This window comes from Dendrobates tinctorius, unplaced genomic scaffold, assembly GCF_039654945.1.
Source record: "Dendrobates tinctorius isolate UK_male_01 unplaced genomic scaffold, ASM3965494v1 ptg000039l, whole genome shotgun sequence".
Taxonomy (NCBI): domain Eukaryota; kingdom Metazoa; phylum Chordata; class Amphibia; order Anura; family Dendrobatidae; genus Dendrobates; species Dendrobates tinctorius.
In genome coordinates, this window is record NW_027361707.1 from 66,794,775 (window position 1) to 66,821,518 (window position 26,744).

General features: G+C 41.2%; 1 protein-coding gene across 4 annotated transcripts in view; it reads left to right on the plus strand.

Annotated features, from left to right (window-relative positions):
- PGCKA1 (PDCD10 and GCKIII kinases associated 1) overlaps positions 1 to 26,290 on the plus strand; it is an 85,710-nt gene extending 59,420 nt beyond the window's left edge. For 3 of the 4 annotated variants that reach the window (XM_073574730.1, XM_073574729.1, XM_073574728.1), the window contains 3 exons: positions 14,635 to 14,677; positions 17,682 to 17,734; positions 21,618 to 26,290. In XM_073574730.1, the coding sequence (XP_073430831.1) occupies positions 17,703 to 17,734; positions 21,618 to 22,407 (822 nt within the window). In that variant the 5' untranslated portion in view covers positions 14,635 to 14,677; positions 17,682 to 17,702 and the 3' untranslated portion in view covers positions 22,408 to 26,290. Of the gene's footprint in view, positions 1 to 14,634; positions 14,678 to 16,493; positions 16,952 to 17,681; positions 17,735 to 21,617 lie in introns of those variants that run through there. The other variant, XR_012231981.1, reaches the window with a different exon arrangement.
- Positions 26,291 to 26,744: the final 454 nt, after the last annotated feature.

Consider the following 26,744-nt stretch of genomic DNA (forward strand, 5'->3'; position numbering starts at 1 on the left):
TTGAGCTAGTACAGCCATGAGTCTTCTTGGGAATGATGCAACAAGTTTTTCACACCTGGATTTGGGGATGCTCTGCCATTCTTCCTTGCATATCCTCTCCAGTTCCGTCAGGTTGGATGGTGAATGTTGGTGGACAGCCATTTTCAGGTCTCTTCAGAGATGCTCAATTGGGTTTAGGTCAGGGCTCTGGCTGGGCCGGTCAAGAATGATCACAGAGTTGTTCAGAAGCCACTTCTTTGTTATTTTAGCTGTGTGCTTAGGATCATTGTCTTGTTGGAATGTGAACCTTCGGCCAAGTCTGAGGTCCAGAGCACTCTGGAAGAGGTTTTCATTCAGGATATCACTGTACTTGGCCATATTCATGTTTCCAGTCATCTTGTCCCTGCAGCTGAAAACACCCCCAGAGCATGATGCTGCCACCACAATATTTCACTGTTGGGACTGTAATGGGCAGGATGTTGAGCAGTGTCAGGTTTTCTCCACACATACCGCTTAGAATTATCAGCAAAAAATTCTATCTTCATCTCATCAGACCAGAGAATCTTATTTCTCTTAGTCTGGGAGTCCTTCATGTGGTTTTTTTAGCAAACTCTATGCGGGCTTCCATATGTCTTGCACTGAGGAGAGGCTTCCGTCGTCCCACTCTGCCATAAAGGTCCGACTGGCGGAGGGCTGCAGTGATAGTTGACTTTGTGGAGCTTTCTCCCATCTCCCTACTGCATCTGTGGAGCTCAGCCACAGTGATATTGGGGTTCTTCTTTACCTCTCACACAGGCAGTTTGGCTGGACGGCCAGGTCCAGGAAGACTTCTGGTGGTCCCAAACTTCTTCCATTTAAGGCTATGTGCACACGGTGTGGATTCTGCTGCGGATCCGCAGCGTTTCTGGTCCTGCGGGTCTGCAGCAATTTCTGCTGTATTGTACAGTACCATTGTTTCCAATGGTAAAACCAAAAATGCTGTGCACATGCTGCAGATTTTTCCACGCGGATTTGCTGCAGGTTACAATTCGCAGCATGTCAATTGTTTGTGCGGAATCCACTGCGGTTTCACATCTCCTCCATTGTAGAGGTGTGAAACCACAGGGCTAAACCGCAGCCTAAATCGCAGGTCTTTTTGACCTGCGGTTTTTCCAAAAGCTGCGCAGAAAAATCTGCACCACCGAAAACTACGTGTGCACATAGCCTAAGGATTATGGAGGCCATTGTGCTCTTAGGAACCTTGAGTACTGCAGAAATTCTTTTGTAACCTTAGCCAGATCTGTGCCTTGCCACAATACTGTCTCTGAGCTCCTTGGCCAGTTCCTTTGACCTCTTGATTCTCATTTGGTCTGACATGCACTGCGAGCTGTGAGGTCTTATATAGACAGCTGTGTCCCTTTAAAAATCAAGTCCTGTGAGTTTAATTAAACACAGCTGGTCTCCAAAGAAGGAGTAGAACCATCTCAATGAGGATCACAAGGATATGGACAGCATGTGATTTAAATATGAGTGTCTGAGCAAAGGGTCTGAATACTTATGACCATGTGATATTTCAGTTTTTCTTTTTTAATAAATTTGCAAAAATGTCTAAATTTCTGGGGGGTTTTTCAGTCAAGATGGGGTGCAGAGTGTGCATTAATGAGAAAAAAAAATGAACTTTTTAAATTTACCAAATGGCTGCAATGAAACAGAGTGAAAAATTTAAAGGGGGTCTGAATACTTTCCGTACCCACTGTAGGCCCTCAACGTCACTTCAAATGTGATGGAAATTTTTTTCACCACTTATATGAAAAGGAACCTTGACATGTTTGGTGTCTATGAACTTGTAACAACCTGGAGAATCATAACGGCAGGTCAGTTTTAGCATTTAGTAAACCCAGAAAAAAAGTCAAACAAAAAACCAGTGTGAGATTGCACTTTTTTGCAATTTCACCACACTTTTTCCCCATTTTCAATTACAAGACATGGTAAAACCAATGGTGTCATTCAACTCATCCCACAAAAAATCAAGCCCTCACATTGCCATTTTGATGAAGAAATAAAAAAAGTTATGGCTCTGGGAAGAAGTGGAGCAAAAAATGAAAATGCTAAACCAAAAATACACCTGGTCGTTAAGGGGTTAAAGAGAGCTCATGACTATGGATGACTACATGGCAACAGGTTTACAAGTCCTCTACTTATAATCTCCTGCTGATAAAACAGATATTTTACTACAGCAAGGAGGCCAGTAAGTGATACATCATTGGAAACAGGGTGTCTGCCTCTTCATCATGCAGCTGTCAGATTAGCTGCCAAACACCTGGTGTAGATTCTCAGCAGAATAAGAGTAGATGTAATAATTTAGGATTTAGAGAGAAATCTGTAAATGCAATATTGCATCAGAATATGGTACAGTATATATCACAGCATTGATTCCAGGTGCAGTTTTGTGTTGTTAGGGGCCATTATAAGTATGCTTTGTTATCTTAAGGCCCCGTCACGCTAGCAAGATCGCTTGTGACACGCCAGCGAGATCGCTGTGTGTGACGGGGATCAGCGACCGGTCCCCCTGCCAGTTATCGCTGATCGTGCTTGAGCGGCCTGGGACGTTTTTCAATCGCTGGTCTCCCGCTGCCCAGCGCGCATCGGTTTCCAAGGTAAACAGCGGGTATCCAGGAGTCGCGCGGCTCCTGGATACCCGACGTTTACATTAGAAACCAGCGTCGCTGGTCCTGATCACTGGAGGGGCTGTCTTGTGACAGCTCACCAGCGATCAGCCTAACGATGTCCCAGCGATCCCATCATGTCGGATCGTTGGTGGGATCGCTGGGACATCGTTTAGTGTGACGGGGCCTTTAGCTTTGAACGAATAATAAGATGATTTTGGAAACTATTACTCTTTCCATGAGGTGTGTCTTCTCCGGCATTGTCTTTAGTGGAGACACTGGGATGACAAAGGTTTCAGCTATTTCATATTGACATATTTGCCCTGTGAAAACATTGTTATTCAGGGGAATGCCCAATCCTTTTGTCCTTGACATGCACTAAACTTCTTTTTAGTGAGAAACTTCAGAAACGAATTCCAGCACACTATGTACAAGTCACATTAATTAAGAGGACTAAAGGTATGGAAATTTATCTGATATTAGCTCCTAAAGAGATCCAAAATCCACATTATTCTGTCAGTGTCCCTATAGCTAAACCACATAACCTCACTGCTGATATACAGTAGATGTAGGGATTGAGCAGCTTCGGTAATTTGTAATGCGGAGCATGAGGCAATGACAGCAACGTCAACTCAACACACAACACAAGTAGGTCCATGTGGACCTAGCGTAAAGCTATTTTTTGCCTGATTTCATGGAGCGAGGGCAGAATTTACTCATTCACAAACTTTTGCTAGAGAAAACCACAGCCTAGGTATAAATTCATTAAGAAACCCTCCAATTCCCACCACTTTCATGTTTACTTTTGGATTTGCGAATATAATGTGATAAAGTGGAATGCAGAACAGAATGCAAAATCTTATTGATCCAAAATTTCAAAAGAAAAAAAAAAAAAAGAACTGATTTGATTTTTCTTCTTAAATTTGGTGCCTCTAAGAACTGGCATTGCTTTGCAGAAAAATCAGAAGGATTTGAAGAGCAGCGCTTGGCTGGTATTCAGCACTCCCATAAGAATAAATGGAGCGACAGTGCGCATGGCTGACCTCCGCTCCAATCAAAAAGGTGGCTCTTCAGAGCCCCAGTTCTCAGGATCGTTGGGGAGCTTAGCGGTTGGACTCCCAGCAATCGAAAAGTTATCCTGTATCTTATGGATGCTGGATAACTTTTAAACTTGAGAATATCCGTATGGTTAAAATCCATAATTGATCTCGTCTTGATGGTTGGGGTGAAAAGGTTGATTTACACTACTCATCTGGCCTCATTAAATGACCACCGATTGGCAACTTGTTGGGATAGGTAGACCATACTTCAGATGCACACATAATGATCAGTAATACATCATTCAGTGCATCTACACTGTCAATGTTCTCGGCAGCACTTGTCTTGCTTATTCAATGTCCAGTCTGGAATGATGATCTTTTATCCAAAGCAAATTGGATGACTGGTGGCCTGCAGGATAATCCGGAAAAGAGCATTCCTAGAAACGCTCATTCCTGATAATCATGCAGTGTACGTGCACTTTAGCTCTTTTATATGTGACCATTAATCAGCTCATAGGAGCTCAGGAAAAGACAGATAAAACTCTCCCATCAGAACAAGCATACTGATCTTTAATTCCGTCATTCTGCAGCCAGGAATGGACAGTGCAGCACAGAGGCAGAAGATGGATGTGGGATATGAGGTGTGTAGCGGCCTGAGCTTTACGGTGAACTGTGAAAGATGTATACAGCTATGACTTACGCATTTGCTGTTGTTGCTGTTTTCAAATGGAGCAATCTGTTGTCTTTCCTTCATTTTATTCAAAGAGGTACAAAAGCTTAGTGGTTACATATTGAAAGAGGTGCACAGCACAATGATTACAATTTCCAAGGGTCATAGCGGTACTCATGGAGGCACGAAACCTGAACAGTCTTTAGTCATAATAATAATAATAATAATAATAATAATAATATGTGTAGGTCAGCAGATTAGTGATGACTTTATTTCCAGTTCAATTTTGCGCCATTTTTTTTTTTTTACTTTTTCTTAGGCCTCACTATCACAGATGGAGACTCACTTTTTGTGTCTCAGGATCGGCAAGGAGGACTCAGTTTTCCACCTGTATGGACTTACAATACAAGGACCCTTCCTCTCCAACCTAATCATCTGTATATAATTCAGTAGCCATTTGCAATCAGCTAATGTCACTATATGGGAAGATATGGCTCGACTTCCTTTCCAAGGGCCGCATCAGAATGTAACATCACACTACAAGCTCAGGCCTAACTTTCTAAAGTACACCATAATTACTCACTAAATAGTATCTTCCTAATACACCGCACAAGGTGACAGCGGACGCCGTGTCCCAGCAACACAGCTCATTAGGGAACCAAGACAATTATCTCCAATACCTTGACATTGGACATGTTCCTCACAGGTGCCATGTAACATACCACCTAGAAGCCACCATGACAGAGGAAAGCACCACCCACAAGGAACAGGGCACAGCACAGCATCACATAACATTCAGATACAACACGCCAGCAACATATTAAACATAATGATAAGGAAAGGATGAGACAGAAGTTGGTTTCCATCCAGGATTCTCACTGGAATTACTCTAGACTTTTCAGGTCTGGTAGCATTTAATATATATGTCCTAAGGACTTGTATTAAAATTGACAAGCAGTGGAGAACAAAGAAGGGTGCGGTGGTTTGTGTAACGCTTCCTGGCTCCGGATTTTCAGCCAACATGTAAATTGTTTCCAATAAAAGGCACAGAGCCTGTCATTGTGGTTGTGAGAAGCGCCTCCTCCAGATAAGACGTCTCTGTCTCACACTTTGCATTTGTGACGTAATGTATGCTCAGGGCGGAATATTTACCATGCAGTTACAGCCGTGTGATTTGTACATGGGCTGCGCATATCGCACAGATTGACAGCCATGGAAACATTTCACCTATGATTTCATTAAGAGCTTTGCACAAGTCTGCAATTGGCTCTGTTTTACCAGATGTTCAGCCATATGTCCGATTGTGCAGCTTCGAACCATGAGACGTGGACCATATGCGTGTCTTTTAGTAATTTGAAGATTTTCTTTAAGATTGCATCCTCACTTTAATCAATAATTTCTCAGAAAATAGCATTTTTATTAATCTGGTAAATTCATCCATGTTTTCTCATTGTCTTCTTTCTGTTGTTGAGTGGTAGCTCTGTTTAATGGGGGCGTACACTGTAATGGGTTAAAATGGGGATTCCGCTAAAGGCTCATTTTTCATAACCCTCTATCGAATGATAACACCTAGTGCAATTTAAAAAGTCATCGTCACGATTGATAGCCATCGTGCTAAACATCAGGGACTTCATTTGCAGACACGTTTCAGGTTTCAAGGTATTTGCCACCTATCAATAGTTGTACCAGAGGTTCAAGTCTTCCTCCTCTCTGAAGAGGCTATTCGCATAATCTATGAGAGGGACGATGCTAGAATCATCTGTTAGCGACTAATCTCCTCCACCGAACAAAAGATCAGGCCATTAAATTATAGATGCCCAGTTCTTATGACCCTCTACATAATTGGTCTGGGTATAACCACAAAACACCTATATGAATTAGAAAGTTGGCTGATCCTGCCGAACTCCGCTGGTTCAGCTGACTTTCATCTAATGGTATAGTGGTCATTGCTTGTACCAGAAAAACATTGTATTGCTCATAGATTGCGTTAGATTTCTCAAACATATTACATCCCTTAGAAAGAGGGTTGTGGCTTAGAGGAATTGAGGATGATTTTCTGAAAAGTATGGCTTAAAATGGACGAAAATCTTACTGCAAAATATTGGCCTAAAGTAAGTCTTCCATTAAGTGGCGTAGGGATAAATGCCTAAATGTCAAGCAAGATGCACCAAATCTGCCACATGGCATGAGACAACGGGATACGTGTGGTGCCTAGTCTAGTGTTAATCTCTCTGATCGGGCAGTAATAAATCTGCGTCTCTCATGGTAGTGTTGTTATAGTTTAGTCTTATAATATCAATTTTATGTTCAAAGTAATGTTTTAAAAATATAGAGAGATTAACAACTGAGCTGTTCACCTTTCCATTGGAAAACCTTCAATATTCTGGTGACGGCAAACGTTCCCTCGTATAGCCCAATTTGCCCTTGTTTTATGGACATCATAGAGTGTTGCCCATCATTGAGGCTTAAGGCCCCGTCACACTAAGCGACTTACCAGTGATCCCGACACCGATATCAAGGTGTCAGGATCGCTGGTAAGTCGCTATGTGATCGCTGGTGAGCTGTCACACAGACAGCTTCACCAGCGATCAGCACAGCGATGCCGAGCGCCCGGCATCGCTTGTCATCGCTGTAAAAAATAGAATCAAAATAAAAAATATAGTTATTCTCACCTTCCGACGTCCCGTTCAGCCATCCCGCCTCTCTCCACGCTCCTGTCCCAGTGATCCTTTGCACGAATGACCGCGAGATGTCACAGTCTCCCGGGAGCGCGAAATCTGGCGGTCATTCGTGCAAAGGATCACTGGGACCGGAGCGTGGAGAGAGGCAGGATGGCTGAATGGGACGTCAGAAGGTGAGAATAACTATATTTTTTATTTTTTTTATTATTTTTTACACCTGATCGCTGGTCTCCCGCCTGTCACACGCAGCTATGCGTGCTGGCCAGCGGGAGACCAGCGACCAAAAAATGTCCAGAGGTTCTTCCAGCAATCCCGGCAGGGGGGCCGCTCGCTGATCGCTGTCACACATAGCGATCTCGCTGGTGAGATCGCTGTTATGTCACAAAAGTTGTGACTCAGAGCGATCTCGCTACCGAGATCGCTTAGTGAGACGGGGCCTTAACTCTGCTGGTATTGATAGGCAGATCAGGTTGCAGTTTTGCAGCTTAATACATTTCCAAATGAAATGAACACTGTCCAGTACTATGGGTGCGGCCACTTCTGACATGAGGTGAATTAAAAAAAAATTTCCGATGTGAGAGATGTGCAGCTGTTCTGTAGTTTGTGCCTATAGGGCAGCGATCCCCAACCTTTCTGACATTAAGTGCCACACTCTGCTTAGAGAGAGGGTCGTGAGCCACATCCAGCACTGAGATAGGGGCGCGAGCCACATCCATCACTGAGATAGGGGAGCGAGCCACATCCAGCTCCCTTCAAAGTAGTGTCAGCCAAAGCCCCCATTACAGGTATAATGATAACCAAAGTTTTTCCACAGAAATCACTCCAAAGCAGTACACCGAGATCCTGGGGTTCCCACAATGTCCCCATTCAGTATTCTCCCATCAAGGACTCCCAGCACACTGTCACATCCAGCTTTGAGCACCTCCTCTAACAGGTAGTACCATCCTCCAGCGTACCATACCTACATCATCTCTAAACCCCTAAGACCAGTATATGTGCATCCAGATCTACACTTCTGTGCAGGGCTACTCACACAATTCACCATTTTGAGATGTACTCTTCATACCTGTTTGTTAGACCTGGACCTAATGCACCAAGCTGGCAGTCACGAGCCACAATTCATGGGACCGCGAGCCATATGTGGCTCCCGAGCTATAGGTTGGGGACCCCTGTTATAGGGTATAATGAAAAAGCAGCATGTCATCCATGTCACCATGCTGACAAGAAGGAAAAATACAGAGACAAACCCTCAGTAAATAGAATGATAAAAATCTGCTTTCTGAGGGACAAAATGGACATAAGGAGAATCTGTAAAGAGTCTGAATCCGAGGGAAACTAAAGGTTAATATAGAGGTTTTATTGTTATATTTTGCTGAAAATATTTCTTTATTAATTTTTACAATTAAATCAGTTTCAATATATAAATAAATATCCGATTCCCTTTGCTGTATTTTCCTTCTCCCCTTCTTTCAAGTTATAGCACAGATGGGAGAAATTTTAATTGAAATTTTCAGGGTTTTTTTTTGTCATACCCATAGTTTTTCTCCTTACTGACCGAACTAATTTTGACTTTAATGACCATGCCAAATTTTTTAAATCTGACCAGTGTCACTTCATGTGGTAATAACTCTGGAACGTGTCAACTGATCCCAGTGATTCTGAGACTATTTTTATATGACACATTGTACTTTATGTTAGTGGTAAATTTAGGTCAATATGTTTTGCATTTATTTGTGAAAATATCAGAATTTTGATGCAAAAATTAGCAATTTTCAAAATCTCTATTTTGATATCCTTAAACCAGTTAGTCATGCTGTACAAAATAATCAATAAACAACATTTCCCACATGTCTACTTTACAGCTACATCATTTTTAAAAAGTCATTTTATAGATTTTAGAAGGGCTAAAAGTTCTCTTTTTTTCCCCAAGACATTTACAAAACCTGTTTCTTTAGGGACCTATTCACATTTAATTGGACTTTCAGAAGCCTATATATTGTAGACTGCCCAAGAGTAATGCCATCTTAAAAACTGTACCCATCAAATACTTCAAAAATGTTGTCAGGAAATCTTTTAACTCGTCAGGTGCTACACAGGAATTAATGCAAAGTGGAGTGAAAAAAAATGTAATTTTTCCTCTAAAATGTTGCTTTAGCCCCAATTTTTTTCAATTTTACAAGGAATAACACGAGAAAATGGCCTGAAAAAGTATTAACCAGTTTCTTCTGAGCGTGCTGATACCCCTCAAGTGGTCAGAAAGCTCTATTATGAGCCAGGGCTCAGAAAAGAATGAGCACCATATGACAGTTGTAACACAAATTTGGCTGAAATAGATTTAAGGTGTCATATCACATTTGCAGAGCCCTTAAGGTGCCTAAAAAGCAGAAAACGCTCACAAGGATTTTATCCAGGGGTATAGTGAGCATTCTGAACTGACAGGTGTTAGGTAGAATTTGATAAAATTAGGTTGTTATTTAAAATTTTCATTTCTTTCATGAATATGTTGCTTTACCCCAAATTTTTTCATTTTTGCAAGAGGAAACACATAAAATTGGATCACACAGTGTGTTACCCACTTTCTTCTTAGGCCTGGATCACACTTCCGTTTTTTTAAAATCGGTCCAAATCCGTCGTTTTCCGTTAAAAAACGGATCCGCCATGTTTTTGGAGGATCCGTTTTTTTTCCCCATAGACTTGCATTAGCGGCTACCGTGCATCCATCAAAAAAACGGATCCAAATGGATCCGTTAGCAGCCGCTAGCGGCAAAAAACGGAAACGGATCCGTTTGGCGGACACAAAAAACAGATGTGTGAAAACAGGGCTTAGCGCAACAATACCCCACAAGATGTCAAGAAGTACTGTTTGGGCACATGGCAGGACTCAGTAGGGAAAAAGCGACAAGTGGTATTTGGAATGTAAATTTGGCTGACTAGATTGCAGACACCATGTCTCATTTGCAGAGCCTCTGAGGTGCCAAAATAGAAGAAACCCCCACAAGTGGCCCCATTTTGGAAACTAGACCCATCAAGGAATTCATTTAGGGCTGTTTTGAGCATGATTAACCCATAGGTGCTTCACAGAACTTTTTAAAATGTACATGTGAAAACGAAAACTACATTTTTTTCCACTAAAACATTGTTTTCGCCCCAAATTTGTAATTTTCACAATGGAAAATGGGAGAAAATGGACGCCATAAATTTGTTACACGGTTTCTCTTGAATACGATGATACCCCCGATGAGGTCAAAAACTGCTGTTTGGGTCCATGGCAGGGCTGAGAAAGGCAAGGACACTATTTGATTTTTGGAGTCTAAATTTGTCTGGAATAGATTGTGAATGTGTCGCATTTGCTGACCCCCCCCCCTGACATGCCAAAAAGCAGATTCCCCATCCCCCACAATTGACCCCATTTTGGAAATTAGACCTATTAAGAAATAAATCTAGTGATGTACTGAGCATTATTAACCTACAGATGATTCAGAAAACTTTATAGCATTTTGATGTGAAAACAAAAAATTTATTTTTTTCCACTAAAATAATGTTTTGTCACCAAATGTATAATTTCCACAAGGGGTAATAGGAGAAAATGGTCCACGTAATTTGTTATGAAATTTTTACTGAACATGGCAAGTATCCCATATGTGGCTGTACAGTACACTACTATTTGAGCTCACAGAAGGGATCGGATGGGATTGGCTTTTATAACACATATTCTATTTCAATAGATTGTGGGCTCCATTTGCCGAGCCCCAGATCAGCAGAAACCTCCCCAGGTGACCCCATATTTGAATTTTCACCGCTTAAGGATTTCATCTAGGGATGTACTGAGTATTTTGAGTCCAGGGATAGCTCACAGAATTTTATAACATTAGGAAATGGAAATATAACATTTTAGTTGTAGCAATGTCATTTTTTTTATTTCCTGTAAATTTGTCAGTTACACAGGAGTTAATAGGAGAAACTGGACCCCACAATTTATTGCATCATTTATCCCGAATACAGTGTTGCCCCATATATAAATAGGAAACTGTTAGGTCACATGTTATGGTTGAGAAGGAAGGAGCGCCATTTGGCTTTTGGAGTATAGATTTTGCTAGAATAGTTTATAGTCAACATTTGTGGGGTCCTGAAAGTGTCAGCAATAAAACCCCAAATGTTACCCCATTGTAAAAATTGCACCTCTCAATGAATTTATCTACGATTGCAGTGACTATTCTGTACCATCCACGCCAGGCTTTTTTCTGATGAATTGCAAATATGCCAGTTTTACGTTGTGCCTAGCTTGTGCTTCTGCAGACTCACACCTGGTAAATTGTTAAGTGCGTTCTCCCCGCTACAATAATGTCACACATGTGGCCGCTTACTGCAGTTTAGGCACAGTGGGACTCAGAATGAGGGGGGCATTTGGATTTGGGAGCGCAGAATTCACAGGATTTTATTTGGGGGTTGTCTGCTTTCCAGCATCTTTTACCAGTAACGTGGGAACCCCTATATTTCCAGTGACAGATGACCGACCTGAGTGGGGGCTGGTTTTGTGTGGGATAAGTTAGGGTTTTTATTGTTAACATTTTGGAGTACATAACATTTTTTGATTGCTTTCAGTATAAGGCTGGATCACATTCTTGTATTCTATGCTGAGTGCTTTACATTGGCATTTGCATGTAATTGCTATAAATCCTACAAAATACGATTCAGATGAAACCACTCACTCTAAGGAGGCAGATGGAGACACTTTGGATTCTTTTTGTCATCTGCTCCTGTGGTATCCATATTTTTAGGTGTGCACAGAACTGTTGTCGTCCACACTTGTGCGCTAAAAAGATGCCTAAAATAATGTGACACCGCCGCAACAGACAACGTCCAAAAGTACTCCATGTGCCTCAGAAATGAGTGGTTCCATCCAGGGTTTTGTCTGAATTGCAGTTTTTGAGATTTACACGCTCAGTGGAGAGCGCAGGATAAATGTGGCCCAAGCCTAATTTCGCAGTGAAGAATAGTTCTTATTTTTATTTTTGCATGGTTTATCATGCAGTACTTGTGATAAGACAGCTTTATTGTGAGATTACAGCGACACCAGATTTATATCAGGTTTTTTATGTTTTGCTGCTATTACACAGTAAAAATGCTTTTTAAAAACAAAAAAAAAAAGTTTTTTGTGGCCATATTCTGAGCGCTATAACATTTTTTATTTTTTGGCCAACAGAGCTGGATGAGGGCTTAACTTTTGCATGATGAGTTGGAAATTTTTATTCAGATTTTTTTGCAGACACAGAATGAACAAAAATAGCAATTCAGTTATTGTTTTTATCTTTTTGGGTGGTTCATTGTGCAATAAAAGTGATAAGACCAATTTGTTTGTTGTGTCAGTACAATTACAGCGATATCAGATTTATCTTTTTTATGCGTTGCTACTTTTCCATGCTAAAAACAATGTTACAAAACTTGATTTGTTTTTGCATCATCATATTCTGAGCACTTTTTTGTTTTCTCCTGAATGAGTCATATTAGGACTTGTTTTTTTCTGGGACTATTTGGCGTTTTCATTTATACCCTTTTTGTTTTACATATGATGTTTTGATTGCTTTTTATTTAATTTTTTGTGTGTCAGTATGATAAAAAAAGCAACATATTAGGCATATTTTTTCTTATATTTTAGTTTATTCTGTACAGTGTTCACCATACAGAATGATAATATGACAGTTTTAGAGATTGGGTCGCTTCTGGAAGCAGCAATACCAAATATGTACCCTTTTTCTTTTTTTTTCTCAAGAGCTGTGTTTTTAGTAGCCAATCACCTTTTTATGATTCTTGTGCTCTTTTTGTTTTTTTTTGTTTTTTTTTACATATTTTATTTAACTTTTTTCGCTAAGTCCCACTGTTGGACATGTATATTTTTTATTTTGATCACTGGTACCATGCACTGCTGTACTCACGTAGTACAGTGCCTCAGACCTGCCAATGTCCCACTGACTCAGCCTGTTAGACTCAATCAGTGAGATCCAACAGGCCACCATACCCTGGGGTCATCAGATGACCTCAGAGCACCATGGCAATGATCGGCACCAGCAATTACAATCGCGGGAGGTCAATCCTGTCACAGGGGTTCTTTTAACCACGTATTTATTGGGTTAATTGGCCCCGACAGATTACAAAACTAGCAAGGGCTGATACCGCAGGGTGTCAGCCGTCATGGCCAGCTGTCACCATTGGGAATTTCACCCGCAGGGAGGCACTATTTACTTATTCCCGAGGGAAGAAGGTCCCCTATTGTATGCGTATCGGCAGTCATTGAGGGGTTAAAGTACAGGGAAATTAATCATTTCTGGATCATATTATTTTCCTGCTATATTCCAGTGACAAACAATAAAAATTACATTAAAAATATGGAAATTTTAACTGCTTTGACCAAAGGGGCATTTCTTTAGGCTGCTCTGGATAAATACAATATGAACCACATACCAGTGGTAAAAAAAAAAGACAAAACAAATTAGCGCCAAATATAAAAGCCAATCTATCTAGAACCAGATGGTAGATTTAAAAAAAAGAAAAAAAAATCAACTAAATACTGAAGGGAGCAGCAGGAATGAAGCAAGAGCAAAATCTGCCCACCTTTGACCTGCTGACAGGTTCTCTAATAATGCATTAAGAGCTGCGCGTTCACTGCCCTGTGAGTGCTAACAGGTACGCGGAAGCAACAGAGCAGATAATGTGGAGGCAGTGGTACTTAAACCAGATGCTATTTATTCGATTAACACAATCAATGGGGTGCCTTCAGCACAATATCAGGGGATAGCACAAACGGGGAAAATAAAACAAGTTATGTTCCGAGAATACAGTAGTTCAGATGAACAGGATATTGACACAATACTTTTTACACACTATCGGTCTACTACTACCATTAAATAACTATCGCCAGTGATGTCTTAGTACTAATACCCCAATCTTAAGGGCGTCACTGTCACTTCTGGGCCCGTCACGGTTGTCACTCTCTAGGCAACACAAAACGAAGCACAGGTCCTAAGGTGGGTCGACAGTACTACCCACTGGTCCGCAAGTCCCAGGTTGGTGAGATAGTCGGCCCACTTGTCACACTCTCCGTCTTTGTTCCCTGAAACACAGTCCTGGTCATAACTTTGGTCCCAGGTTGGAGAGTTAGTCGGCCCACTCATCACACTGGCTGCCTTTGTTCCCTGAAACACGGTCCCGGTCATAACTTTATACCATACGTCTACACTGGAAGCGGTTACGGCTCACACATCCGTCCCTCCGCTGCGGCCTAGTCGTGTCTCTCTCAGCTCAGCACTCGTCTGATTTTTATAATTGTATGCACAAGTCATACTTTTGTGAAGTTTAGGTTGGGTGTCAGAGCCTCAGCAATCCTACAGTTTCTTTTTTTTATGATGTGTCGTTTTTTAAATGAGAACTGTCCTGAACAATATTTTAGTAGATTAGTAACCGGTCTATGACCGACGATTCATGACACATGCTCAGCGTTTAGTCTTTTTAATGCCTTATAAAAAAAAAATATTATTGTATTCATATGTGTTACTATCATCATGATGCCTCTCACACCTTCCATACTTTACAACTTTACTAATAGACAATTATTCTTTCTCCAGGTATGTGGCTGCCATCTCTGATGTTTAATGGAATACCTCCCAGGTAAAACTTTATTTTTTTTACTTTCTGTAAAAATACATAGAGATCTCTATCTCTGTAGCCAGAAATTGTAACTCAGTTATCAAGTTCATGTTATTAATAACTTTATTACAAATTCTTCATTCTCACGGTGTCCCTAAGGTGAATTGCACCTGGTGCAGTGAGTAAGCACATAAACTTTACTAAGTTGGCACTGAGCTGATAGTGACACCTAGGTTACATTCAGTATTTGGTCAGTATTTTACATCCATATTTGTAGCCGAAACCGGGAGAGGGTGATAAGTCCGGTAGTGGTGACTTGCTTCTATGACACTTTTCCTCTCATTGTTCTACTCCAGGTTTTGGCTTACAAATACTGATGTAAAATACTGACCAAATACTGAACGTGTAGTCACGGCCTTAATGTCAATATAGCTGTGTATTGTACTTAGGCAATTTTTGGAAAATGACTAAACAAAGCATATTATTACTATGTGCCTGTTATCCTTTCCTTACACCTCATCTAAAAGTAGCCTTATACTCGTACATGTGTCATGCAAAGCTTTAGCTAGTCAGCCTCTGTTCACACTAGTACAGCTTCCATTTTTAATGGCTGCATAGTGATCCATGGAGAACTTCAGACTGTCATCAGCTTGTGGTTTCCAGTCGATCGGATGGCAAGAATAGTGCAGTCTGGAATCCTATTCTTAGGGTACCGTTACACCTAGCGATGCACCAGCGATCCCGACTAGCGATATGACGTGGTCAGGATCGCTGGTACATCGCTAAGTGGTCGCTAGTGAGTTGCCACACAGGCAGATGTCACCAGTGACATAGCAGCGGTCGGGGGTCACTACTTACCTGTCAGACGCGGCGATCCTGCGTCCTCCCGCCCGGCTCCACGCATCGCTCGTCGGCGCCACAGGAAGCCCAGCAGGAAGTGGCCGACGAGAAATGATCCAGGAGCGCCTCACGCGATCAGCAATAACCAGCGAGGGAGCCGGTCGGAGGTAAGTATCACATGCAGCGATATCGCTAGCAATATCGCTATAACGTCACAAAATCGGTGACTTTACAGCGATATTGCTAGCGATATCGCAGTGTGTAACGGGGGCTTTACAGTCAAAATCAATTAGCGTGTTACCAGAATGGAGATTTGTTGCAAATTGTTCTAAGTCTTTTTTTTATGGTAAAATAACAAACACCATAATATAAACCAGATGGACCCTATTATAGTCAATAGATGCCATGTACATCAGGTATGTAACGGATTCTTCCTCCACATGATTTCCACTTTTTAGTCCCTAGTATGGAACTATAAAAAGCACAGCCTTAAAGGGAATTTTTCTAATATAGGGTTACAGACAACACAAACAAAACAATATTCCTCCTCTCTAGGGCTAGTTCTGCTTCCGGTCTTTGGTTACAGGCTGCCACACGGATGACCATTGTGGCCAATCACTGTAGAACCAGTGGAAAGACATCGCTAAACCTAATGAGACTGAATATCGGTGCGTTTGTGTTTTCAATGTCTGCTACACTACAGGGTGGGCCATTTATATGGATACATCTAAATAAAATGGGAATGGTTGGCGATATCAACTTCCTGTGTGTGGCACATTAGTATATGGGACGGGGAAAACTTTGCAAGATGGGTGGTGACCATGGAGGCCATTTTGAAGTCGGCAATTTTGAATCTAACTTTAATTTTTCCAATGGGAAGAGGGTCATGTGACATATCAAACTTATTGAGAATTTCACAAAAAAAACAAAGGTGTGCTTGGTTTTAACGTAACTTTATTCTTCCATGAGTTATTTACAAGTTTTTCTTTGTTTACAGCCATTAACATGTCGCAGAGGCAAACACGTGAGGAGCGGATAGAAATTGTGTTGATGTCTGGTGAACGCAGTACCCGGTTCATTGCAGCAGATTTCAATGCAAGACACCCTACGCAAGAAAACGGTCACCATTCCCATTTTATTTAGGTGTATCCATATAAATGGGCCACCCAAAAATGTTTGCCTCATCACTGAACATAATGTTCTGTGTAAACTGAGGGTCCTGTTCCAATTTTTGTTTTGCCCATTCTGCAAATTCAGCGCGAAAACCTGGCATCAGTTGAACATCCCTTCGGCGGATATTAGCTACTCACAAATGGCACCCTTACAAAATCCAGCTGCTGCAGCATCTCAACGAGGATGACCCAGATCGGCGCGTTGAATTTGCGATATGTCAATGGCTGTAAACAGAGAAACTCATAAATAACTCATGAAAAAATAAAGTTACGTTAAAACCAAGCACACCATTGTTTTTCTTGTGAAATTCTCAATAAGTTTGATGTGTCACATGACCATCTTCCCTTTGGGAAAAATAAAGTTGGCTCCACAATGGCCGTCTTCAAAATGGCCGCAATGGTCACCACCCATCTTGAAACGTTTTCCCCCTCCCAAATACTAATGTGCCACAAACAGGAAGTTGATATCACCAACCATTCCCATTTTATTTAGGTGTATCCATATACATGGCCCACCCTGTATAATAAAAAAAAATACCCTCAGAAAACCTTTTTATCTCCTTACTGCTCCATGATGTATATCGGTCATGGAGCCGGGTTAGGAGCTGAGCCTTCTCTACATCGGGCAGGTGAACAGAAAGCACCTGCCTCTAACAGCAGCAATCAGAGCCTGCTCAGATCACTGCAGCCAATCTGTAACAGCAGGCAGTACTGAAGTGGCACAATCCTGGTGGGCAGTCCACTCCGGTGCCTCCTCTTCTGATACAGAAGGGCTTCCATTGTAGCTGGGGGTATTATTGTTTTTTTTCTCCATATCACTTAACTTGTATTTTTTCAGTACATTATAAGGTAAAATGTATGATGTTATAAACAACAACAACTCATTGCAAAAATAAACCCTCATACGGCTATGTCAATGGAAAAACATGGGGCTTAATATAAATGTAGGATTGTGCACAACCTCTTTAACTTGTGTTTCCCCAATTATTTTTTCTTTATTATTTCACAAACAGGTATTAAAAGACCTTAACCAGATGGGGTGCAACTGCTGCCGAATGCTGAACAGGTACACAAATACCTCCATATTGTATTGACATCCTGCCTGATCCAGAATAATAAGGTCACGTTCACACGTTCAGTATTTGGTCAGCCAAAACCAGGAGTGGAACAAACAGAGGAAGAGTATAATAGAAACATGTCACCACTTCTGTATTTAATACCCACTCCTGGTTTTGGATTACAAATACTGATGTGAAATACTGACCAAATACTGAATGTGTGACTGTGACCTAAGTGGAAGCGCTAAAGCCAGCCATACATGTTGGATGGCTGTTGGTCAAATGATAGTTCAATCAGCAACCATCTCGGCTGAGTTTCCCATTGAGCAGCTGATCGCTCCAATGTGCTCTATAATAAAGGTACTGTCACACTAAGAGATATCGCTAGCAATATCGCTATAACTAGTGACGTTATAGCGATATTGCTAACGATATCGCTATGTCTGATACTTACCTACGACCAGCTCCCCCGCTGGTTATCGCTGATCGCGCGAGAACGTTCAGGACTGTTTCTCGTCGTCAGCTTCCTGCGGCGCTTCCTTCTGTGACGACGAGCGACGCGTGGAGCCGGGCGGGAGGACGCAGGATCGCCTGGTGTGACAGGTAAGTAGCAATCCCCATCCCCAGCGATGTCGCTAGTGAGATCTGCCTATGTGGCAGCTCACTAGCGACCACTTAGCGATGCACCAGCGATCCTGACCGCGTCATATCGCTGGTCGGGATCGCTGGTACATCGCTAAGTGTGACAGTACCTTAAGAGAGCAGCTGCTGTCACCTCTCGGGGTGACGTACAACAAAAGGATCAGCAGACCGAAATCGTACATGCCGGATCTTTCACTCCCCAACAATCAATTATGCAAGATTCTTTTACACATTAGAGTGTCGGAAAAACCTGGCAGGTTGGGCAGAAATTAGTGTAATGTGCATGGGAGCTTAATATTAGAAATTTGTATCACTAGCTGATTTACACTGGCCAATTGCAAACATTCATACAAACATTCATTTCGAACACCATTCAGTATGCATGCTATGGCGGTAACATGAATGCCTCTCCAGCACCATGGACATTACGTGGCTGGCTGAAGCTTGCCTCTTGCTGCACTGCTACATCTTATGGTGGTTTCCAGCTTACCTTAGGGGGTGTGGACGGTCTCTGCAGGAATTTAACCCTGCTGTGTCCTGCAAAGATTAGGTTCCTCTGCCAATCCCATCTCAGCAGGCTCTATATATGGCAGCTTCTCCCACCACACTATGCCCAAATGTTGTTTTTTAGCCTATTGGTCATGCTAGTCATGTGTTTGTGCTTGTGTATTCCCATTTCTTCCAATACTGACCTGGCTTGCCAACCCATCCTGTCTGACCTCTCCGCTCCTGACCTTGGCTACATATCCAGAACCTGTGATGGCTGCCCTGACCTTGGACTGTTTGATGTTGTTGTCTTTGCCTCCTGTGCTGCGTTCTGTGCCTCTGACTCTTCAGTCCATGGACTGCCATGGCGTGGCACCTGGTGACTACCTGCAGCCATGCCTATCCTCACCACCAGATGCTTTAGTGACAACAAGGTAGTCACTTAGTCACACCCCTCCAGGGTAAGACTAGCCTGTGGTACAGTAGGTCCACACTCCTCAGCGTTACAATACACATGGCTGGCATCAAATGCTTATTGAATTACCACATTGTTGCTCAGTGTTCAACATTGAATATGTCAATTTTGAAGGCTCCTAAAAGTCCAAATCTGCACTTGTTTCTTCTTTATTCGAGTTGTGCCTCATGAGATAAACATTTTTTACATCTTCACATCTAAATGGCCATGTTCAAGGGCTTTCGTATAAGAGATCTGCCCATACGGCTGTAGTGAGACCCTTGGAGAACTGTGATTCAGTTCTTTTTGGCCCTTTGACTCTTGGATACTGAGTGGAGGGGGACCGGTTTCTGTTTCTCTACAGAGTAACTGCATTGTTTACAAACAATAGAGAGGACTTGTCCCAAAGGTAAAAGAAAGGGCTCAGAGAGGAAAGGCTGTGTGTCTGTTTGTGTGCTTTTCTTACTTTCTTGTGCTGCTAATTTTGGAGATAAGTGCACATAACCTGCAGCAATGTCATCATAATTTTCTTCAAATTACCTGTGCAATAAATCTTGTAAGGTACAATTCACTTGCAACTATAGGTCATGTCACAGAGGTGAGCCATAACAATAGGATTATAGTAGCTAGAAACCAAACCAATTATGCCAGATACAAAAGTTCCTAAAGTATATCATGAGTAAGAATTTGCCATTTTGGTGAGGTCCTAAACAGAATCTGAAGTCTTAGGGAGCACATCAAACTTTCCCTCTCATTCTACATAGATCTGAGCATTTTTGTACAGTGGTTTGATCAATTGGTGGGGTCTGGTTTAAGGACCCAGATCCCAGGATCAATGGTGCATCAGGAATTACGATATATAAAAACACTTTCCACAGTTTTGTTACACATCTAGGGCTCGATTCATCAAAGCTTTTTCACCAGAATTCTGGCATAAAACACTTTGAAATATCACAATTTTTGTGCATTTAAAAAGTATCACCAGCTTTTGGTGTCTTTACACCACTCCCCCCCCCCCCCCCCAAGTCTGACAACTTGTAAAATAGTAGGTGTAGTTGGAGTGGAACATGACCAAGTCCAACCGAATAATTCATGATTTATGCCACTAAAGTACCCGAAATTACACAAGAAATGTACTTCAGTCTTAGCTGAAGTGCCATTTCTGGTGTGGCACATGGCGGTTGAAGGAACTGAGAAATTCATTTAGAGGATCATGCTCCTGGATTACGGTAAGTTGGCACGCTACTTCAGCCAACAGTTCATCAAGATTGGGGTGCAAAATGGGTAAAACATAGCCCTATAACATTAATAATTACCTGCACATGAGCCAGATTCACAGTGCCTACACAGTAACTGGGTAGATTCTTGTATACGGTATCCAGACAATTTGTTTTTTATGTATATGTGAACATCTCTATTGGCTTACCGTGAAACTGCTCTATGTTCACATCCCTGTTGGTCATAGAATCATAGAATGTTAAAGTTGTAAGGGACCTCAAAGGTCATCATGTACAACCACCTGCTCAATACAGCACAGGTCTAAAGTATTAGTAGATTAATGCAGAATTCTTAAAAGTCTTGATAAGTAAAAGTGTCTATGCCAACAACCAAGTGGTGATCTAATATAATGAAAGGGTTTATTTAAACATTCCTGGTGGTCTTGGGCAGAAAGGAATCCAATATCTTCTCCGTCTTGGCAATTGTGACAGGAAACACTGGTGGTGTAGAGACCCTTTTCCTAAACTAGCTATGTCATCTGATAAAAGGAAGTGTAAAATGATTTGTTTCAGTTGCATTTTTATCTAATGGGAAACAGATTACAATATGTTGGTGACGAGAGCAGATTTTATATAGTTTGTATATTTTTATAAAAATACTAAGATTTGAGAGTCCTCAGTGGTTGATACCTTTTAATGCCTAATTTAAAACATGGTAATAAATTGCAAGATTCGAGACTAATCAGATCTTTTCATCGGGCATAGTATTCTATGCATGATGAATAATAATAATAATAATAATAATCTTTATTTATATAGCGCCAACATATTCCGCAGCGCTTTACAGTTGAACAGTTTCAAACACAACAGTCATAAGTAACAACGTTAACAATACAATAATTAAGAGACCTGAGTAGTCTTGAAAGCTTGCAGTTTGTTACCATCTTTTCAGTTAGCCACTAAAAGGTATCAACCACTGAGGACTCTCAAATCTTAATATTTTTCTATCTATACAGTACAAAGGTATATTTTTATATTCGCACATGTTATGAATTAATATTCTGCATGAAGTCATATTCTGGTGTCTTTCAGTTATATGTTCAAGCCACAAGAACTACCGTCAAATGGACACGTGAATGAAGCACGCAGCTACGAGCATGACCGATCCAAGTCACCAACTATAAAGATCAGTGAACTTATGAATGAAGGATACAACATAATCGAACGAGAAGGATTCACCGATTCACATAATTTGTACATCCCGCCAGAAAAGATCAATGCTAAAACTGATGATGCCGAATCCACGGAACCAAGTTTCTCACCATATGCAGCTTTAAATGAGAACTTCATCTATGATAAAGAACAAGATGACTATTCCTCCCAATCTACTGACAACTTGACGTCAACTCATCTTTCCTGCCAACATATACCAAATGACCACACGGCCAATTCCGACAAGCCAGAATGCATGCAACATGAGCGATCTGGATCAATTCTGGAAAATATTTCTCTTACGGAAAGTGCAATACTTGAGGTCAAAACTAGTTATTTAAACTTAGAGTCCTCCACTGACATTGGAAACGATATACAATTTGATGGTCTTCCTAAAGAGGCAAACTATGTAGAGGACTCCAACAAAGATCCTCCAGACAAAGCTGACCTTGGATCCAGGTCCCAATCAAATGAACATATTCCAATAGAAAGGTCAAGATTCCCGTCATTGATTGACCTCATGATCGAAAGAAGCTCAGCAAGGGGTTCAAGTAAAAGTAAAGTGGTTACAAATGGGGCAATCCTAGAAGATGATATGGATCCAGATGTGGCTGAAGCACTAGCAGCACTGGCCGCTGCAATAGCTGGTGAAGAGTATGAGGACTATTAGAGACCTGGGAGTGTGGGTGCGTGCACTTTAAAAGCAAGTCAAACTTTAAAAGCAAGTCAAGACATTGTAAAATTTTCATAAAAACAAATTATAATGAAAATATATAGATGTCATCAAGGACACCAGATGATATTTAAAGCACTGTTGACGAGATGCTTAATATATTATGACCATTTTGAGCAGATGTTCTGTATACCACTGGTTGGTAGAAGCAGTCTCTTTTCTTATAATTTAATTTCTCAGTGCAACTATTAATATTTATTGGAATGATTGTACAGTGTGATCTTTTTGTTATTGTTTAATCAAGGACAATTGGGCCTCGTGTATATAAAAAAATGGGGTTGTTACATAGAGTCCATATTCCGGAAGAAGATCTTGTGTTCCTAAATTACGATACTATTTTCCTGATACCCTCTATCCTTCCATCCTATCTATAACAGTAAAGGATTGGTGCATTTTAACATTAAACGGATTTTATTTTTTCATCATTTAAACCTTTGACATATCAGTTTGTGAGAAAAGTAGAATCATCCTTTCTCAAATGTGGAGGACTACAGACAATTATTCGCACATTTGTAAAATTAATTTTACTCATTTGTATAGAACCATTAATTCCACAGCGCTTTACAGACATCATCATCATCATTGTCCCCATTGCGGCTCACAATGTAGGTTCCCTATCAGTATGTCTTTAGAGTATGGGAGGAACCGGAAGAACACGGAGGAAACCCACGCAAACACGGGCAACATAAACTCCTTGAAGATGTTGCTCTTGGTGGGATTTGATCCCATGATCCCAGTGCTCTGGAGTAACAGTGCTAATCACAGAGCCACAGTACTGCTGTAAATGTTGGTCTTCATTCAGATGTCTGTTTTCACATACAAAATGTGTACCTATCTTCGTCTATAGCATACAGTGGGTTCAGAAAGTATTCAGACCCCTTTAAAATTTTCACTTTCATTAAAAGAGGCATAGATGCTCATGAGGAGAACATAATTTTACCTCTATATAAGTCACTAGTGCGACCACACTTAGAATACTGTGTACAGTTCTGGTCTCCAGTGTATAAGAAAGACATAGCTGAACTGGAGCGGGTGCATAGAAGAGCGACCAAGGTTATTAGGTAACTGGGGGGTCTGCAATACCAAGACAGGTTATTACACTTGGGGTTATTTAGTTTGGAAAATCGAAGGCTTAGGGGTGATCTTATTACAATGTATAAATATATGCGGGGACAGTACAAAGACCTTTCTAATGATCTTTTTACTCTTAGACCTGTGACGGGGACAAGGGGGCATCCTCTACGTCTGGAGGAAAGAAGGTTTAAGCATACTCACAGACGCGGATTCTTTACTGTAAGAGCAGTGAGACTATGGAACTCTCTGCCATATGATGTTGTAATGAGGGATTCCCTACTAAAATTTAAGAAGGGACTGGATGCCTTTCTTGAAAAGTATAATATTACAGGGTATATACACTAGTTTCCTTAATATTGCGTTGATCCAGGGAGCTAGTCTGATTGCCGTATGTGGAGTCGGCAAGGAATTTTTTTCCCCAATGTGAAGCTTACTGTTTGCCACATGGGTTTTTTTTGCCTTCCTCTGGATCAACATGTTAGGGCAAGTTAGGATAGGATATGGGTTGAACTAGATGGACTTAAAGTCTTGCTTCAACCTTAATAACTATGTTACTATGTTACTTTTTGTTTCATTCTAATCATTTGGTAAATTCAGAAAAGTTCTTTTTTTTTCTCATTAATGTACACTCTGCACCTCATCTTGAAAAAAAAAAACAAATGTAGAAATTTTTGTAAATTTTTTAAAAAAGAAAAACTGAAATGTCACATGGTCATAAGTATTCAGACCCTTTGCTCAGTATTGAGTAGAAGTACCCTTTTGAGCTACTTCAGCCATGAGTCTTCATGGGAATGATGCAACAAGTTTTTCACAGCTGGATTTGGGGATCCTCTGCCATTCTTCCTTGCAGATCCTGTCCAGTTCCATCAGGTTGGATGGTGGACAGCAATTTTCAGGTCTCTCCAGAGATGCTCAATTGGGTTTAGGTCAGGGCTCTGGCTGGGCCAGCCAAGAATGGTCACAGAGTTGTTCTGAAGCCACTCCTTATGTTATTTTAGCTGTGTGCTTAGGGTCACTGTCTTGTTGGAAGGTGAACCTTCGGCCAAGTCTGAGGTTCAAAGCACTCTGGTAGAAGTTTTCAGCCAGGATCTCTCTGTACTTGGCTGCATTCACGTTTCCTTCAATTACAACCAGTCGTCCTGTCCCTGCAGCTGAAAATCACATCCATAGCATGATGCTGCCACCACCATGTTTCACTGTTGGTATTGTATTGGGCAGGTTATGAGCAGTGCCAGGATTTCTCCACACATACCGCTTAGAATTATCACCAAAAAGTTATATCTTCATCTCATCAGACCAGAGAATCTTATTTCTCATAGTCTGGGAGTCCTTCATGTGTTTTTTAGCAAACTCTATGGGGGCTTTCATAAGTCTGGCACTGAGAAGAGGCATCGGTCCAGCCACTCTGCCATAAAGGCCCAACTGATGGAGGGCTGCAATGATTTTGTGGAACTTTCTCCCATCTCCCTACTGCATCTGTGGAGCTCATCCACAGTGATGTTGGGGTTCTTCTTTACCTCTCTCACCAAGGTTCTTCTCCTATGACTACTCAGTTTGGCTTGACCGCCAGATCTAGGAAGACTTCTGGTGGTCCGAAACTTCTTCCATTTAAGGATTATGGAGGCCACTGTGCTTTTAGGAACCTTGAGTACTGAAGAAATTCTTTTGTAACCTTGTCCAGATCTGTGCCTTGCCACAATTCTGTCTCTGAGCTCCTCAGCCAGTTACTTTGATCTCATGATTCCCATTTGGTCTGACATGCACTGTGAGCTGTGAGGTCTTATATAGACAGACGTGTGCCTTTCCAAATCAAGCCCTATCAGTTTAATTAAACATAGCTGGACTCCAATGAAGGAGCAAAACCATCTCAAGGAGGATCACAAGGAAATGGACAGCATGTGACTTAAATATGAGTGTCTGAGCAAAGGGTCTGAATACTTGTGGCTATGCGATATTCGTTTTTCTTTTTTAATGAATTCGCAAAAATTTGTTTGTTTTTTTCAGTCAAGATGGGGTGCAGAGTGTACATTAATGAGAAAAAAAAATGAATTTTGAATTTACCAAATGGCTGCAATGAAACAAAGTGGTCTGAATACTTTCCGCACTCATATTATATATATATATATATATATATATATATATATATATACACACACACACACTGTATATACACACACATACATACATGTGATATTAACCAATTCCACGATGATGGTAAAAATTGACATACTGACCAATGGGTACAGCACACTGCTGAAGAGGATGTTTAAATGAGGCCTTGCATTTTTGGAATGTCAGTGTTTCCGTCATGGCTTCCATCCGAAATACTGAGAAAATGTATTCCGATAGAACACCTGACAGAGGCACTGACTTTAGTAAGGCAGGCAAAGTCACTTTGTGCTCAGTCTGGCCAATGTTTGGCAACTTTTACCTTTTTTGAGGTGGGGAAAAAAGCACAGTTGACCATTCAAAAATGGAGGCCAAAGAGCATAAAGTGGCTGCCTGCCTCATTAAAGTCAATGACCCCATCAGGGAGTTTGCCAGGATCCAGTTTTCAGAAATTCAGATGGACGCCCCGATGGAGCCATTGCTGTGTGTGGCCCAAAAAGCAATGTGAACCCAGCCTTAGTCTTCATCTTTCAAAAGGTCTCGTGAAGTTCATACAATTAGTACTTCAGAAAAGGGCTATAAACAGAAGCTTATGTTATTGAATTTATTGACCTAAATATAACATCTCTTTCCTCTACTACTGTGTACAGTCATTTGTGGTATATCATTCTGTCTTTGATGGTTCTACATACATTTTGCATCATAAAAACAAAAGCATACTATATACCACTCTGAAGGATTATGACAGAATGACCACGTTAAGTGACACCCAGCTGAATAATAATAATCTTTATTTTTATATAGCACTAACATTACACAGCACCTTACCGTTTCCACACATCATCACTGTCCCCGATGTGGCTCACAATCTATATTCCCCATCAGTATGTCTTTGGAATGCGGGAGGAAACCGGAGTACCCAGAGGAAACCCCGTCAAGCACGGGGAGAACATACAAACTCCCTGCAGGTGTTGTCCTTGGTTGGATTTGAACCCAGGACTGCAGTGCTATCCACTGAGCCACCGTGCTCTGTAATCTGATGATTACTAGTGATGAGCGAGCGTGCTTAATGAATGTCTAATCTGAGCATG